Source organism: Halichoerus grypus, chromosome 7, assembly GCF_964656455.1.
Source record: "Halichoerus grypus chromosome 7, mHalGry1.hap1.1, whole genome shotgun sequence".
In the NCBI taxonomy this organism is placed as follows: Eukaryota; Metazoa; Chordata; class Mammalia; order Carnivora; family Phocidae; genus Halichoerus; species Halichoerus grypus.
Genome location: NC_135718.1, coordinates 56,860,228 through 56,877,608, shown reverse-complemented (window position 1 = coordinate 56,877,608; position 17,381 = coordinate 56,860,228). Strand labels below are relative to the sequence as shown.

General features: G+C 32.8%; 1 protein-coding gene across 8 annotated transcripts in view; it reads right to left on the bottom strand.

Moving 5' to 3' along the window:
• HERC4 (HECT and RLD domain containing E3 ubiquitin protein ligase 4) overlaps positions 1-17,381 on the bottom strand; it is a 131,342-nt gene that overhangs the window by 95,169 nt on the left and 18,792 nt on the right. For all 8 annotated transcript variants that reach the window (XR_004924105.2, XM_078077658.1, XM_078077655.1 and 5 more), the window contains exons 3-4: positions 8,011-8,170; positions 539-615 (exon numbers count right to left, since the gene is read on the bottom strand). Coding sequence is in view for 7 of the 8 variants with exons in the window: in XM_078077658.1 (XP_077933784.1) it covers positions 539-615; positions 8,011-8,170 (237 nt within the window). In the remaining variant the exon portion in view is untranslated. The remainder of the gene's footprint in view (positions 1-538; positions 616-8,010; positions 8,171-17,381) is intronic.

Here is a 17,381-nt window from a genome sequence, read left to right as displayed (position 1 = left end):
CTGTTTTTATTCATAAAAAGTCTGAGATCAAAGGAGACTGGTCAAGTTATAACCTTCCCACCCTCTATGAAGGCATGGCATTTAGCAGACTATAAAACAATTAAGACACAAAAATCAATTCCATGTCTATATACTAGCAATAACAACTTACCACTATATACCAATAATAAAAAATATCATTTGATATCTCGGGGAAAATCTAATAAAAGATGTATAAGACCTATCCACACAAAACATTGAGAAAAATTAAAAGGTTAAAATAGAGGGATATAATATGTTCAAGAATTTAAAGAATCAATATTGTAAAGATTTCCCTAAAATTGATTTATAGAAACAATGTCATCCCAATCAAAATCCCAGTAGTCTATGTCTCTGTGAAGACTGACAAGCTAATTCTAAAATGTATATGGATATGAAAAGGATCAAAAAGAATCAGGACAATCTTGAATTTCAAGAACAATGTTGGAGGACTTTCTGCTCAATTCAAGTATCCAGTAATAAAATTGAAAAGGGGCAAGAAAATAAAAATAATGCTTACCTTTAGAAAGTGCAAGTGAATGATAGTAACCGCAAGCAACCTGTACTATCTGGATATCTGACAAACTTTTAATATTTCTAGAAAATAAAAGAAATCAAAATCAGTTAATTCCATTTAATAAATGGATCCTGAATACTATTTATTAATGCCATTTATTGACTACCTGTTATGTGCAAGTAGTTTCCTACTGACCTAGCAGTTCATGCTATTTTTTATATAAGTCCATTTTACCCAACTATTTATGCTAACATCAGTAAACAAAATCAAATGTGAAAAAAACTAAGGGGTGCAATGAGAAAGCACTTTGAAAAAAGAATTTAAGCAAACTATGCTTACACCTCAAGTATTCCTCACAGTGCTTTTATAATTAAGATATCTTCTTTTATCAACAGAAATCTTTAGCTCGAAGTGTGAAACCTGGCAATATATTTGTAAAACAAATGTACATGATCTAATTTGTCTAAAATTGGTGTTTGGCCTAGTTTAATACATGTTCTCTATCAGGTTCCTTAAGAACCAACAGGGATTCTTATCATGTGGTGCTACCAATTCACAAATTATGAAACCTATTCCTTTTGAGCTATCCTTTTCCTTTACATCTAAATCAGTGATATTAAACTTAATTCTTTATTAGAAAAATTTAATCAATTCATATGTATTATGATCACTGATATATTCAGTCATATTTCTGCCATCTTGCATTTTTTTCCTTATATTTTTATAGTTTCTTCCCCCCCTTTCTGATTTTTCCTTAATTGCAATATAATTCTGAAGGCTAATTTTTAAAACATTACAAAAATCAAGTAACTTTGTGCATCAATCATCCCAGGTGTTTCTTATGTAGTACCCCTTCTCCTGGTCATTGTTTTTCCTGAATGAATGTTTTCAAGGTAAAAAGGGGGGAGGAAACATATGTTTCTTATTTCCCTTTACCTGATACTGCCACCTGACCTGATTCTGCCATATGAGAGTCCGGAGCAAGTTCTGACCAGAGTGTCGATACCCATGATTTTCGGGAGGCAGCTTCAGCAAATCAAATTTTGAGTAGGAGAAAGGAGAGTTACTCTAATTCCATATTGTTCTATTAAAAATATTTTTATTTAGTGGATTTATGTTCTTAACTACAAAACCTGAGAGTTGCACTGCTATAATTTAGCAGAATCCAACAAGTTAGCAGGATCCAGTATACCTTCATATTTTCAAATGTAGCAAAATGCCATTTTTTCTGCAATTAGCAAAATCAAACTCTAGCAATGCAAAAACAGAAATAAAAAAATACATGGATATGTATAACTGTGCTGAAGTTACTAAACATTTACCGTTACTGTTTATGCATATTAGGCACATGATACACTGACCAGTGAACTCTATTAACTATTTTTTAACTATATTAACTATTTTTTAAAAAACTTGTTCCAGGTATCAAGTCCAAATAAAACATTTCAAATACTACACTCTCATAGCACTTTATGTTTTTTCCTTCACAGCATTTATCACTATTAATTACTAGTGTACTTACTCATTTAATTATTACTAGTGTACTCTGCTAAACAATAAGCTCTATAGACGCAGAGTATGTCTTAACACTCATAGGCTCCCCAGCCCTTACCACAGTGCCTGGCAAAAAATATGTAATGAATACATTGTTTAAGGATGGAGTTTATAAAGTCTTTGAGGCTTTAATATTAAACTATTCATAAAATCTGTCCCTAAAACTTCTAAATTTGCATAGCAATTTATACTCGGGTGACTTCCACATTTCCAAAATTATCATAAGGCTTGGAATATAACATAAATACTCATTTCTTTAGCCATGTTTGCTACAGCGACAAGGAACTATATTCTTCTGTGGCATTACTGTTTAAAAAAAATCTCCCTTCATCTCCATGTAAATTAATATACTGAAGGTTTGGGGAGCTGAGGATATGTTTTTCTTCTTTCCTTTTTTTTTTTTTTTTTTAGCTTTCAGGAATAAAAAAAGAAAAATAGTGAATGGTAATAAGTTACCATATTAGTTCCCCATGTTTTCATTTTTCCTAAAGGGATAACAAATTATAAAATTCTTAATGAAACAGAATTTTTTAATTCATCAAAAGTAATTCTCTTTAAGTAAAAAAGCTAATGTAGATATTTGTTTTCAATTTTTTAAAATGATTCAAATACAGTTAAGAAGTAAAATAAGCCAGAATAAGCTTTGTAAATAAAAATACATACTTATACATACACACTACATGAAGATTCCTATTTAATCAGAACTATGAAGAGAAAAAATCAGAATTCAGACATCTAGGGTCAATATTTTCTAACTGCTTATAAATTTGAAATAACTCCCTAAAGCTTAGAGTATGTCAAACATTTTACTTTATTTATTTATTTTTTATTAAAGATTTTATTTATTTGACAGAGACACAGCGAGAGAGGGAACATAAGCAGGGGGAGTGGGAGAGGGAGGAGCAGGCTTCCCGCAGAGCAGGGAACCTGATGCAGGGCTCGATCCCAGGACTCTGGGATTATGACCTGAGCTGAAGGCAGACACTTAACGACTGAGCCACCCAGGCGCCCCATGTCAAACATTTTACACGGCTATGACATCACTAAATGATTCACTGTGAAGAACTGAATCATTTCTGTACTGTATTTTGAAAGATGTCTGAAATTTTTAAGAAAACTCTTAATAAACTTGGAAATAAGATTTGTACTCCCCTCTGTTGGGAAGTCTGCCAAAATATATTAATTACTGGATATGGGTGCTATTGTACTGTTATACTTTACAATTTAATGTACAGGGGCATTAGAGACAGAAACCAGGCACTTCGAGTTGTTTGTGAAGGTAAAATTCCAACACTGTTGACAAAGACTAGTAAAAAGTTTACATTACATAATTAAAAATTTCAGAAAACAAATACTTTGTCAAATTCAAACTCAACAAGGTGTTTACATTATTTTGTATGTCAATTATACCTTAATAAAGTGGTTTTAAAAATATATTTTACCAATAAAACATAGTAACAATTTTCTATTTCCCAGTGAAGCCAAAACTTCCTTAGTGAGTTGAGAAGTCTTGCCACCAACTCTTCTTTCACTTTTGAAAAATTTATGCTAACAATCTAGTCTCTACCATTAAGAAATACTTATTCTTTTTAATCTAAAATTGTATTATATGTTCAAAATTGAGGGAGGTCAAGAAAATAAATTTTACTTTTGACCAAGCTGACAAGTCAAACATATTTAATTAGTTTCTATAATCCAGAAATAGTTGTTCTCGCAAGGATCATGTTATACCACCCTTTCATAGTTTTTATTGCATAGGTCCAAGAAACAGAATTTAAAAAAAAAAAAAAACCCTACAATTTTATTGCCAACAACTGGTTTTCTAAAGTTTGCATGGAAAAGTATGTATTTCCACTTACATCAAACTAAATAAAAGACAGTAAAATTAGGCTTAACTTTTTTATTTTTATAAAGGTGTAACATATATCCTACATAAAAAGAAATAACTAGGCAGAAATGCAGGTCTACAGGCAAACCATAGGAGACTGTTAAATATAGGGAACAAGTTGAGGGTTGGTGGAGGGGAGTTTGGTGGGGGGCTGGGGTAACTGGGTGATGGTGGGCATTAAGGAGGGCACGTGATGTAATGAGCACTGGGTATTATATGCAGCTGATGAATCACTAAATTCTACCCCTGAAACTAATACTACACTATATGTGAACTTGAATTTAAATAAAGTTTTGAAACAAAAAAAAAAAAGAAAGAAAGAAAGAAATGCAGGTCTAGAGAGACTAGCGTTAGTACTGAATAATCTTTCCCCAAGGAGTAGTGATTTCAAAACAAAATAAAATTAGAAATAGGAAAAGATTGGGCGCCTGGGTGGCTCAGTCATTAGGCGTCTGCCTTCGGCTCAGGTCATGATCCCAGGGTCCTGGGATCAAGCCCCACATCGGGCTCCCTGCTCGGCGGGAAGCCTGCTTCTCCCTCTCCCACTCCCCCTGCTTGTGTTCCTGCTGTCGCTATCTCTCTGTGAAATAAATAAATAAAATCTTTAAAAAAAAAAAAAAAAGAAAGAAATAGGAAAAGATTATCAAAGTAGTAACCGCTTCAACTATCACCTATTATTAATTTTACATTCTTCTTTCATTTTAAAGTGCTGCTTAATTTAAATACTCTTATCTACTGGCATAAAAATGGATTTTGTTTTCAAGAAAGTACAGCCTAACGTGAATCTTCACTTTTCTGACCCATTCTTACAAAAAAATTATAAACACTAATTTTTTAAAAATCTATTTACATATAGTTGAGCTTCCTCCTGTCTTCTACACGTTTTATTCAAAATGAATGCAAAATTTACAAAGCTGGCTGACATCTCTAAGCATATATAAAAAGTCTTGCATCTAAAAATGGTTTGGTACCACAATTAAAAAAGAAAAAAAATCACTGGCAGTGTTTCATAAAAATATATTTCTTTGTCATATATTGATTTGATATGATTTCAAACATACTTGTTTATGACAAAATGAAACTGTTCTTAAGAGTAAAGCTGTTTGGATATAAAGATGAAGTAAGCTGTGTCAGGATGTCATTAATCTCATCTGTTCTGGATGATTCAGTGGCTCAGCTGCTGTGGGGCTCCACTGGGGGCTTAGCAATAAAAACACATGAAGAAAAACTTTAGCTAGAGTACATTTAGACCAAAAATACTGAGAGTTTGTGAGGACTATCCCAGACTCTTAGGTCTTAGCTGATCTAAATAGCTCTCCAAAGACACGGCAATTAGTGCCAGCCACAATAAAGGAGACTTTTTAACCTTCAGTGGTAAAAACCAAGCAGCAGTTGTAGGGAAAAGATCCTCTGGCCCATCAACACTTGCTAGGTGTATCCTTCCTTAGCAACATGCTCTACAACAGGGGACTTTTACTTTTGTGCTGGCAGGAGGAAATCAGCTCTCAGTTGGCTAAGCCATCTCTCCCTAGTATCAAGTCATATAAAGATATACCTCAACTAAATTTGATGTTTATTACTATCGTCTCCCCTTGCTTGAAACAATAGTATGATTTATCTATCACCGGTCTGGAGTATGTTATTTATCCCATATGCTACTGGCTTGTGAAATTCCTTTAGTAAACCTGTGTTAAATAGATGGCAGGCAAAGACAAACTCAGTCTCTGAGCATGATTTGCCCCAAACAAAATATACTAAAATACTAAACTGCCCTTTAACACATGAAACTATCAGTAAAAACTATGTATATGTTATAACAAATCAGATCAGTCCATTGAAAACTGAGTAGGTTGAACAGGAGAAATGCCTTAACACAGAGCTTAAAAGTTAATACACATATTTAGCAAATTCAAAAACATACAAGTTTAAACCAAATGACTCAAATAAGATCTCTTTCAGGTCCCCATCCAGGTTCATGAAATAATAAAGTCGCAAATACATAATTTATTATAGGGCACTGTCCAAATAAACTGTCATATAATAAAATTCTCTCATAATTACCTTTCTTTCCATTTACTAAATATCTATGAATTACTGACTGAAATCCCCTATACTAGAAGTGAAGAGCAACAAAAATGTAAGTATGATTTTAAGAAACCAGTGGAGTAAATGTAAAAGAAATTAAAAAGCTTTGACATAAATCATGGTTTTAAGATGGTGATTTAGAAAATCTCACATGTAAGTCCCTTTTCAATCATAAAAACACAAAATTTTAAGAATCTTAAATTAAAAATCCCATTCTCTGACAATTATTTGTGGGAGGAAATAAAAGCAGTAGAAGATATGACAAATGTAAGGTCACTAAGTTTCTATGAATGCTTTGTATTATTATCTAGCCAATAGCTATTTGGTTGCAAATTACCATTTCCTGATATAAATCAAAATTGAAATGACTAAAAAATTCAATTTACTTAGCTTAAGGAAAAAAAGTTTTCTCCCAAGAGCACCATCATTAAGAGATATAAAAAGCATAATGAGAGTTGTGTTTGTTATTTAATTGTTATAACAAAAGAAATTAAGGGGATTTGGGGAGTTCTGTGGAATTTAGTTATAAGATCAATCAAGGAAACATGTGAATATGATGTATCCAAAAGTCTCAACTGACAGTTTTTACTAGAACATATATAAAACGTTAAACTAAAGACCAAAAAAAAAATTTTCATAAATTAAAACAAAGCAAACACTTTTAAGTTCTCAATAAACATACACGAGGAAAGGTCATAGGCTTACTAAAGGAACTAGCTATCTTTCCTAGTTAAATAAAACTCATTTTTAACAATAAGTTTCTGTTCTGAAATATATTATCAGTTCCTGTGTTCCATTTTCTTATCCTAGTAAGTTACATCCTATTTCTTAAACCAAAACAAACATTAATCAATAAGTTAAAAACAAAATATCTAAATGTGTGTAAAAATAATGCTACCTAGATTTATATCTAAAAGTAGTTTAATACCTTTGTTTCTCTGAAGAGTTTTCTTTTGTCCCTATAACTATTACTACGAAGGAAGAACAAGAGTTTAAGGAAGCAAGAATTTGTGTAATTTTATTTTATTTTTTTTTATTTTTTATTTTTTTTAAAGATTTTATTTATTTATTTGACAGAGACACAGCGAGAGAGGGAACACAATCAGGGGGAGTAGGAGAGAGAGAAGCAGGCTTCCCGCTGAGCAGGGAGCCCAATGTGGGGCTCAATCCCAGGACCCCGGGACCATGACCTGAGCCAAAGGCAAAAGACGCTTAACGACTGAGCCACCCAGGCGCCCCGGGAATTTGTGTAATTTTAAAAAAAAGTGTGAGTTACTGTATTATTTATGTATTTAAAACAAATTGGATACTTTTCTTTAAATCTGTAATTTTTACCTAAATATGTTCATACTCTTAAAATTTTTAAATATTAAAACAATGGCTATGCCCTATGTAAATCTCTAAGACTACACAACATTAACAAGGCATTTATTTTTTAATTTTGAAATAATTCTATGATGAATTAGTAACATAAATTAAGTCGTGGCCACAGCTTTGTAAAAAAGTGGAAAGTGACTGAATTCTTTTTACACTAAGCATGAGGGACTTCTATATTCAATAAAAACAATAAAACACAAGATAGAGAAACATGCAACCAACCAATGTTTAATAAATATTTCAATAGCTGGGGTACTCAAGATAGAACTAGTAATTTAAATTAGCCTAAACCACTTAAAATTTTTAGTAAGAAAATAGTTATAGTAAAGTACATATTCCCCATCCCTTTTCTTTACAAACATAAATAATTTAGGGGAAAATATGTAGTACATAAAAAATAGCACTCAGCCCAAATTAAAGACAAGAACCTACATAGTAAATGTCCTTAAGAACTTAAAAGGGAGAAATTATTAGATGTCAACTCTTACTTGCCCACAGTAAGCAGAATAATTTAGAAAACAAATTTATTATAAAAAATTGTTAAAGACCTCTTTTTGGTCACCTTTGTTACCTGGGTACTCTGATACATTCCTCTGATCCTAGCAGGCCAAGCTGTCCATCAGAATCGAGACCCCACGCATACACCTGGCCTTTGTCATTTAGTGCTAATGTATGAGCTTCTCCACATGAAACAGCTACGATATTTTGGGCATCCAGGGCAACAACCTGCTCTACAGAAACCAAGAAGAGAGACATTACATTCTAGTTTTGAACTACCAATGAGAATAAAACAGTCTTCATCTTGTACAAAAAAAAAAAGCTTAAGAAAATGATAAAATACAGACTAAGTAAAACACCAGTTACTCTGAAAAATTTAACAAGTATGTGCCATATAAAATTCTCATTGTGGTAAATACAGATATACATCCTAGGGCATAAGCGACTCAAAATATTAAGTGACTTGAACATTTTGGGGAAGAAGTTAAAGGTTTATAAAGTTTCTCTCAGAAAGTGCTCTTCATTCAAAGCCATTACCAGTAACAGAAGAGTCCAGCTGAAAAGGGAATAATTTAAATATCCTGGGCCAAATTATTTAATAATGAAATCATAATTGACATATACTACCATGGAGTGATTCTGAAATTAATGAAATAATCTGAATTGGCAATTTCTGATAGAAAAGCAAATTCTTTACAGATCTCATAAATAAAGCATCTACTAGATATGCTGAGGAGGGAACTGAAAGGCAATGTAACCATAACGAACAGGTTTTAGTTTATGGACTGCCATTTTAACATCAAAGATATAAAAACCCCATATGTGGTTAAAATATATTCAAGTTTTAAACCAGAAAATAATTTAAAATACTGGTCCTATTTAGCCACTGACAAACCAGCAAAGAAAGTGAAATTGTTTCCTTAGTCTCCTTAAGATGTGTAATGTCTATCAGTTTACTACTCTACTACTACATGTTTTTAAGATGTCATTTGAAATGAACCTTTTTTTAGCTTACTAATAAAACTATAATTTCTGTCTTCAATAAACTGAAAGCCTGTTGAAGAGCTGTTAAACTGAATCAATCAGGGTTTCTTCTGAAGCACACTTTAGCTCAATGTAGAAATGCAGCTGTTAGTAAAGAAACCAACCGCATCAAAAAAGTTTAAATCCCTATGGTTAGAGAAATTCACATTCTATCTGGATTACTAGCCTGCATTTTGGGGTGGGAGGTTAGCCCTAGATAGCCTCTAAGAATCTATACAACTTTAATGATATTATTTAAAGTACTTACCTTAAAGTACTATGAGTTAGTAACTCGTGAAGCTGGTGAACAGTATGTGGAAGTTCATTATACTAATCTTTTGCTATCTGTATATATTTTGTGTATATGTTTTTAATGAAATTATATTGTAGGAATATACAAAACAAGCAAAGAGAACAAGATATAACACATTGTCCTCCCCAAAAAAATCAAGAAAAAGGACTTACAAGTATGACATCATTTATTTACATCAAAACATTACCATAAATCTTAATTATGAATAAAGAAGTAAAACACTCAAAAGATCTGTTCTCTTTCACACAGGCCCCAGAAATAAGTCAATGTATCTCCAAGACTATCCTCAAAGGAAATATAGAAAAGAGCAGAAAATGACAAGATGACAAGACGGATCAGTTCAACAGCTAATGAAGAGTACTTAAATTAGATAGCAATGGCTATAAAATCAAAGGCACCAAAATCCAAGAAACAAAGAAACAATAATCATTCATACCAAACACTAGTATTTACTGTATACCCTTCTGCTCCAAAGACTGGAGACACAATGAGAATAAAACATTTCTAGCCCTCAAAGGGTTTACAGTCTGCAGAAAAACAGGTGAGATAAGGACTGTGATTAAATGCTAAGATAAAGATAACAAAAGGCACCATGGGAACATGAGATACTTTTAAAACCTTCAAAGATATTAGGAAGAATTCTGGAAGACAGTAACACTTAAACACTAAATCCTCAGCTGAGGAAAGAGGAAGAGATTCCATGTAGCCATTTGAGAAAATTCTTATACCAAAACAAACTAAAAACAAAGTGAAAAGACTAATAGGAAAAACAGGGGAAAAAATGTTATTCATACCTCAAAGAAATAATCTCCCCAATTTTTAAAGATGTAGTTGGGAAAAAAAAAAAAAAAAGACCAGTAATTCAATGAAAAATGGACAAAAGATGTCAACTGATAATTCACAGAAAAAGAAACAGAAATGGCCCTTTATCATAATGAAAAGACGCTCAACCTCATTGATGAGAGAACTGCAAATCCAAACTACATTTGGAAGCCAATAATATGCTCACTTAGAAAATTTATAAAACCATTTATAATTTTATACTTTTCCATATGGGTTAACCTTTAAGCATCAAGGTTTACATTTATCAAGAGAATGAGAAGAAAAGCCACAGAATGGGAGAAAATATTTGCAAAAGATAGCTCTAATAAAGGACTATTATCCAAAATATACAAAAACTCTTAAAACTCAACAATAAGAAAATAAACAGCCCAATTAAAAAATAGGCAAAAGAACTGAACAGACACCTCACCAAGGAAGATACACAGATGGCAAGTAAGCCTATGAAAGGATGTTCTACTTTATATGTCATCAGGGAACTTCCTATTAAAATGAGATACCACTATACACCTTATTAAAATGGCCCAAATTGCTGGAAAGGATAGAGAGCAACAGAAACTCTCATTCACTGTTGGTGGGCATGTAAAAGGATAGAGCCACTTTTGAAGACAGTTTGGTAGTTTCTTACAAAACTAAACATACTCTTATTGTATGATCAAGTAATCACACTCCTTGATATTCACCCAAAGGAGCTGAAAACTTATGTCAACACAAAAATCTACATAAAGATGTTTACAGCAACTTTATTCACAATTGCTAAAACTTGGAAGCAACCAAGATGTCCTTTAATAGTGAATAAACCGTGGTACATCCAGATGATAGACTATTATTCAGCAATAAAAAGGAATAAGCTATCAAGCCATGAAAAGACATGGAGGACACTTAAATGCATATTACTAAGTAAAAGAAGCCAATCTGAAAAGGTTACACTCTGTATGATTCCAAATACATGACATTCTGGAAAAGGCAAAACTTTGGAGACAGTAAAAAGTTTAGTGGTTGCTGGAGGTTAGGGGGAAGAGAGGAATGATTAGACAAAGCACAGAGTATTTTAGGGTAGTAAATAAAACTATTCTGTATGATATCATTACCATTCTGTGCAATACTACATGTCATTAGGCATTTGTCAAAACCCATAGATTGTACAACACAAAGAGTGAACCCTAATGAAACCATGGACTTCGGATGATGTCAATGTAGGTTCGTTAATGGTGGTAAATGTACCACTGTGGATAGTGGGGGAGATTGTGCATGTGTGGGGATGAGATATATGGGAACTCTGTACTCTGCTAAATTTTGCTGTGAACCTAAAACCACTCTAAAAAATAGTTTATTAATTTAAAAAGTTTATGATTATAATAAAACTCACACACCAAGATACTATTTTCATAAAAATCCCAAAGTTTGGTAATAATCTGTTGGAGAAAAAAGCACTCTTATATACTGATAATAGAACTGTGACACAGAACACTCTTTATGGAGAGGAATGTGGCAATACCGAACAAAACATATGCATTTACCTTCTGGAATTCCATTTCCACGAAAATATCCTACAGATACACCTAAGTACTTCAGCATAGGATTATTTTGAGCTCAAAGACATTAAGTAGAAATAGATACAAGAAAAGCTCATCTGCCCTCTCCCTATTTGCCTAAAAGCAGGACATAAGTATGTAAAGGTGTCCACCCCTTCCCTCTCTACCAGGAAGAACAGAAGTTAATCACCAGAGACAACTCTAAACCCTTATCAGCTCAGAGATGGCACCAGGAAAACCTACATAACAAACTTTCCTAACTAGCCCTTATCTTCGGTTAGTTTCCCCACCTATTTACCTTCCCACAATTTGCCACCCCAAAACTCAATCCTTTTTGCTGTTACTTCTCTAAAAATTTACTGTTCTTGGGTGCCTGGGTGGCTCAGACAGTTAAGCGTCTGCCTTTGGCTCTGGTCATGATCCCAGGGTCCTGGGATTGAGTCCCACATCGGGCTGCCTGCTCAGCGGGGAGCCTGCTTCTCCCTCTGCCTCTCTCTCTTTCTCTATCTTTTATGAATAAATAAAAAATCTTTAAAAAAAAATTTACTGTTCTTTTGTTCTCTGTAAGCCCATGTTCTACTACCTGAATTACTCATTACAAGTTTATTAACACACGTGTTGAGGTCCCATGTGTAAGCGCAACGCATGTGTTAATAAACTTGTTTTGTTTTTCTCTTGTTAATCTGCCTTTTGTCTAGACAAGTCCAGCTAGAGAACCCAGGAAGGTAGAGTACAAATACACATGTGTGTATGTGTTTCTGTTTGTATGTGTGAACGTGTGTATTGTATTTGCAGCACTGTATATAAGAAAAGACTCGAAATGTTCCAAATATCCATCAATAAAGGATTCCATCTACATATTGGGATACTATGCTCCACAAACAAAATAATAATAATGAGGAAACTCTACATACTGATATAGAAAGACCTCAAGGGTATATTAGCAAAGAGAAAAAAAAATATCAAGATGTGGAATACTATATGATTTGCTACTTTTATATAAGAGGTAAGAATAAGTATATTCATACTTAGATCCACATAAAGAAATTTTGAAATGATATACAAAAAAACTAATAAACATATTTATAGGTGATGCAGGTAGAGGGGGAAATACAGTAGTCAAATGCAAGGGCAAAACTTCCCAATGTGTATTTATTAATTTTTGAACCATGTGCATATATTGTCTATTCCAAACAAAAAAATAAAAATTAAATATAATATTAGAGAAAACAGTTAAAGCCACGTGTTAAACCAACATTTTCATTTTAAAACTGATGTGAACTCTTTAATTTTTTTCTACATACTAAAAGCTCAAGACAAATAATCTTGGTTCTTGCAGAATTTTTGTCCCATCAAATTACTGAGATACCTATTTTGAGAATGGATAACTACTTCAGAAATACATTATTAAAGAAACATAATAACAGTTTTATGTCCCGGGAATAGCATTTAATATAGGCTTCTCAGACAACAAACACACAAAACCCATAACTTCTTGTACAAATCTTTAAAATTACTTAAGTTTTTCCCAACAGCTCATCAAAACAAATAGCCTCAACCCTACCCCCATCCCTAGTATACTAGAAAGTCAGATCAGTGGTATACTGCGACATTTCACATCTAATGAAATTAGATGGTTGAATGCTTAAAACAAGATCGCCAGAAAAGACAGTCAATGATAAGCAAGAATGAAGGAGGAATAAATGAACCCAGTAAAACAAAAAAAATTCACTAGAAGCCCAACTCAATGATGCCATGTGTGAGAAAGAAAACAGAATGCATACCAAACCCAACAGCTAACATTTATTATTTACTATGTACCAGGTACTATGCTATTAAGTTTTAATCATCAAGCTACATTTGCCTTTCAAAGCCAAGTTATAATAGAGAAAAAGGAGGAATAAGTGGGAATTAAATTCACTTGAATTAGGGTAAATATGAATATATGTTAGAGGACAGAAAGCAAAAGAAAAGTTGCCAAGCAAGCCCATTAAACAGTTGATTCCTTTTATAAAGAGAGGCTACAAGAAAATGTTGGAATTATGAACGTATGATGTTAAACTTGATGCTAAAGTTTTAATAATGGCACATGATCATACAGTTATCTCTTTAAAAAAATATAAAACAGATAAAATATGTGGACAATTACTAGACAAATCTCAAGGTGAATGTAGATCATCACTGTATGATATGAAATTGATCATTTAAGTGAACTCTTTAAACAAATTTAACAATTTGTTTTAACAAATTGTGTAAACAATTTAAACAAATGAGTCTGGAGATAATATTCTACATGAACTCTTTTCACAAATTCAAGAATTGATGAATACATTTCTTAGGTCCCAAAGGAAATAGGATGTTTTTATCCAGTTAGTTATTGAATAGGAAGGATTTTATCATGTAACATTTTGCAGCAAGAACCTGGATCTATCCTGTAATAATAAATGTTAACTGTTGGTCATTGTGTTATTCTTTCCACCTTTTTTATGCTTCAAATGCTCATACAAAAAGTTTGAGAAAAGTAACACTGTGTTCCTATCAGTATTTATGGCTCACAAGAACATTTAGTTTGGGGAGGCACAAAAGGGCAAAGAAAACAAGTGGTGGAGATTGCCTTGAGAAAGAAAAAAAAATACATTATTCAGAGACAGGAGCAAAAACAGAAAAGATAAAGAACAAGAGAGATGTAACATATCTATCTTGTAAATACTGATAGCAGATATATTCTAAATACATCTCTAATAAGTCCTAAATCATCATTACTTCTGGTTGTCCTTACACTTACATTGTTAAAATGCAGTATTTTTGAAAACTAGTGGTGCATCATTTTAGTAAGGAGGAAAAGGCCATCATCTTTACTCCATACATGTAAATACAGTCTCTTTTAGACTTATAAAAACCAATTAAAATGTTCAACCGAATGACAGTTTTTCAACATCATCTATTTCCTCCCAATTACCTCTGGATGTATATCTGACTTCAGCATTTGTTCATAAACAAACTGTGTCAAATAAATTTTGTTGCACAAACACTTGTAAAAGAAGAATACTGCTGCACATCCTTTTAGCAATACAGGATAGATCCAGGTTCTTGCTGCAAAATGTTACATGATAAAATCCTTCCTATTCAATAACTAACTGGATAAAAACATCCTATTTCCTTTGGGACCTAAGAAATATATTCATCAATTCTTGAATTTGTGAAAAGAGTTCATGTAGAATATTATCTCCAGACTCATTTGTTTAAATTGTTTACACAATTTGTTAAAACAAATTGTTAAATTTGTTTAAAGAGTTCACTTAAATGATCAATTTCATATCATCATACAGTGATGATCTACATTCACCTTGAGATTTGTCTAGTAATTGTGAAACATCTTCCTCCCAATTTTGTCATTATGGATAGAAATAAAAAATCTTGCATTCTCAATTTTGCAATTTGTGCAAAAGAGAAATAAAAGCTACAAAGACAGTGACTCGAGACTTATTTTCTTAAAAACTAATACAAAACTTTGCACAACATATGAAGAAAACGATGTTAAATGTTGATGATTTATTTCATGGCACCATTCTTCTAGGAAACCCCACCATTGTTCCACTTACAATTTTAGTCTGTTTATTTTAGTCTACTTGAGAATACAATCAATTCTTATTACTGGCCAAAAGTTATTTTATAAAGTCACCAAAAATACTTATTTAGTGAATACTGAAACACTACCCCCAGGGAAAATACAGGGTTAGGCTCCTGCAAGCCTCTGATTACATTTTCATGAACTGATCAACACATAACCTTGTTTAATAAATGTGTGTTTCTGCTTAAAGACATCTTATAATTAATATATATTGTTGATTCACTAACATTAAATTCACAGCCATCAGCACTGTAACTCATGCTTCAACGTATTACCTAGTAGGGCATATCACAGCCTTCTTGTGCTTAGAACACCAGATAGCACTTCAGTATTATACTCAGAGACCATTTTAAACAGTGAAATCACCAACAAAAGTACAAAAATGTAAAATATGTGGGACTAAATGTACTGCAAAAAGGATACTGGTTTACAGTATGAGAGCTGAAACAAGAAAGCAGAGCACTGTTTTGCTGAACCTCAGCTGGGAGTGTGCACACCAGGAGACTCAACTATTTTGCAGCTCTGCATATGTGTGTCCAGGAATGACCATAAAATGCCCTGTATTAACCGACTACGACCTAGGTTGATTTAATAACAGTATACATATACACTTCTTCTTAGACAACCAATCACAAAATACACAAGATGGTCTATTAGTAGTCTTTTTGCTAACCAGGGTTTAAACCTGATACTAAGATATAATCATCAAGGGGTGCCTGGGTGGCTCAGTCCATGAAGCATCTGACTCTTGGTTTCAGCTCAGGTCATGAGATCGAGCCCTGAGGGGCGAGCCCACGCTCAACAGGGAGTAAGCTTGAAGATTCTCTCCCTCTGCCCCCATCCCACTGGCATGTGCACGCTTTCTCTCTCAAATAAATGAATGTTTAAAAAAAGATATAATCAATAATATGCTCTGAGAATCTCATAAATAAAAAATACTAACAGTAAAGAATGCATTGTCTTCTAAAAAAAAAAAAAAAAAAGAATGTATTGCCTTCTGGATCTAATAGATCCAGATAATACATACTACAAAAGATAATACATACTACAGAAACACCATTAGTAACATATTCACAACTAGCATCTCTTAAAAGCTGCTTCTTATTCAAAATTCTAAAACAGCTAATTTGAAGGAAAATATGAACATTATCATGTTACTCTGTATTCTCTTTCACCTACAGACCTCAAAATCTTGTTATAGGATGATCTGTGTTCTCCCAAAATGTATACGTTTAAGTCCTAATCCTCAGTAACTCAGAATGCAACCTTACTTGGAAACAGGGTCATTGAGGATATAGTTAGTTAAGTTAAAGTCATATGGGACAGACTTGTACCCCTGAAACAAATAATACATTGTATGTTAATTTAAAAAAAAAAAAAGATGAGGTCATATGGGAGTAGGGTAGGCCTCTAATCCTCAGAAGGGGAATTTTGGTCACAGTCACACAGGGAGAATACCATGTGAAGGAATGCCTAAGACTGACAGCAAACTACCAGAAGCTAGGAGAGGGCCCTACATAATTCATTCATAAATCAGGGACTAGCTGGTATAAAAGTACAATTACCAACCATGATCCCAGTCCACAATTAATCCTAGCTCTTAATGTGGTCAATGAGTTTAAGGAACTTCTACACATATTTTTTAAAAAATAAATAAATAAATTCCAACAAAGGCTGAACAACTATCAATGTTTTATACAGAGAACAAAAATCTTTGCTGATATTCAAGTTTATAAAAAGGTCTAAAAAACAATACTGTTATGAATAGCAACAAGCACAGCAATTTGGTAACAAAAAACTGAGGTCTCAAGGAATAAACTTTGCTAAATAGCTAATTTTAAAAAACACCATTTCAACTTCTTACTAAAAGTTTAATTCTGCCAGTTTAAGTTTCAAAATCCTATCCTACCATGCCTCATTAGTTGCTATAAATATAGGTTTCCTTTTCCCTTCTCTCTGAATTACTCAAAACTCTAACTAGAGCAATGGAAAAAATCCATCTCTAAAAATTTAAAGTTTACACAATACCATACTATGAAATTTAAAAAGTACTGTATAACCTCATTCTTATTTAAAAATATGTCACACACAGCCCTAACATA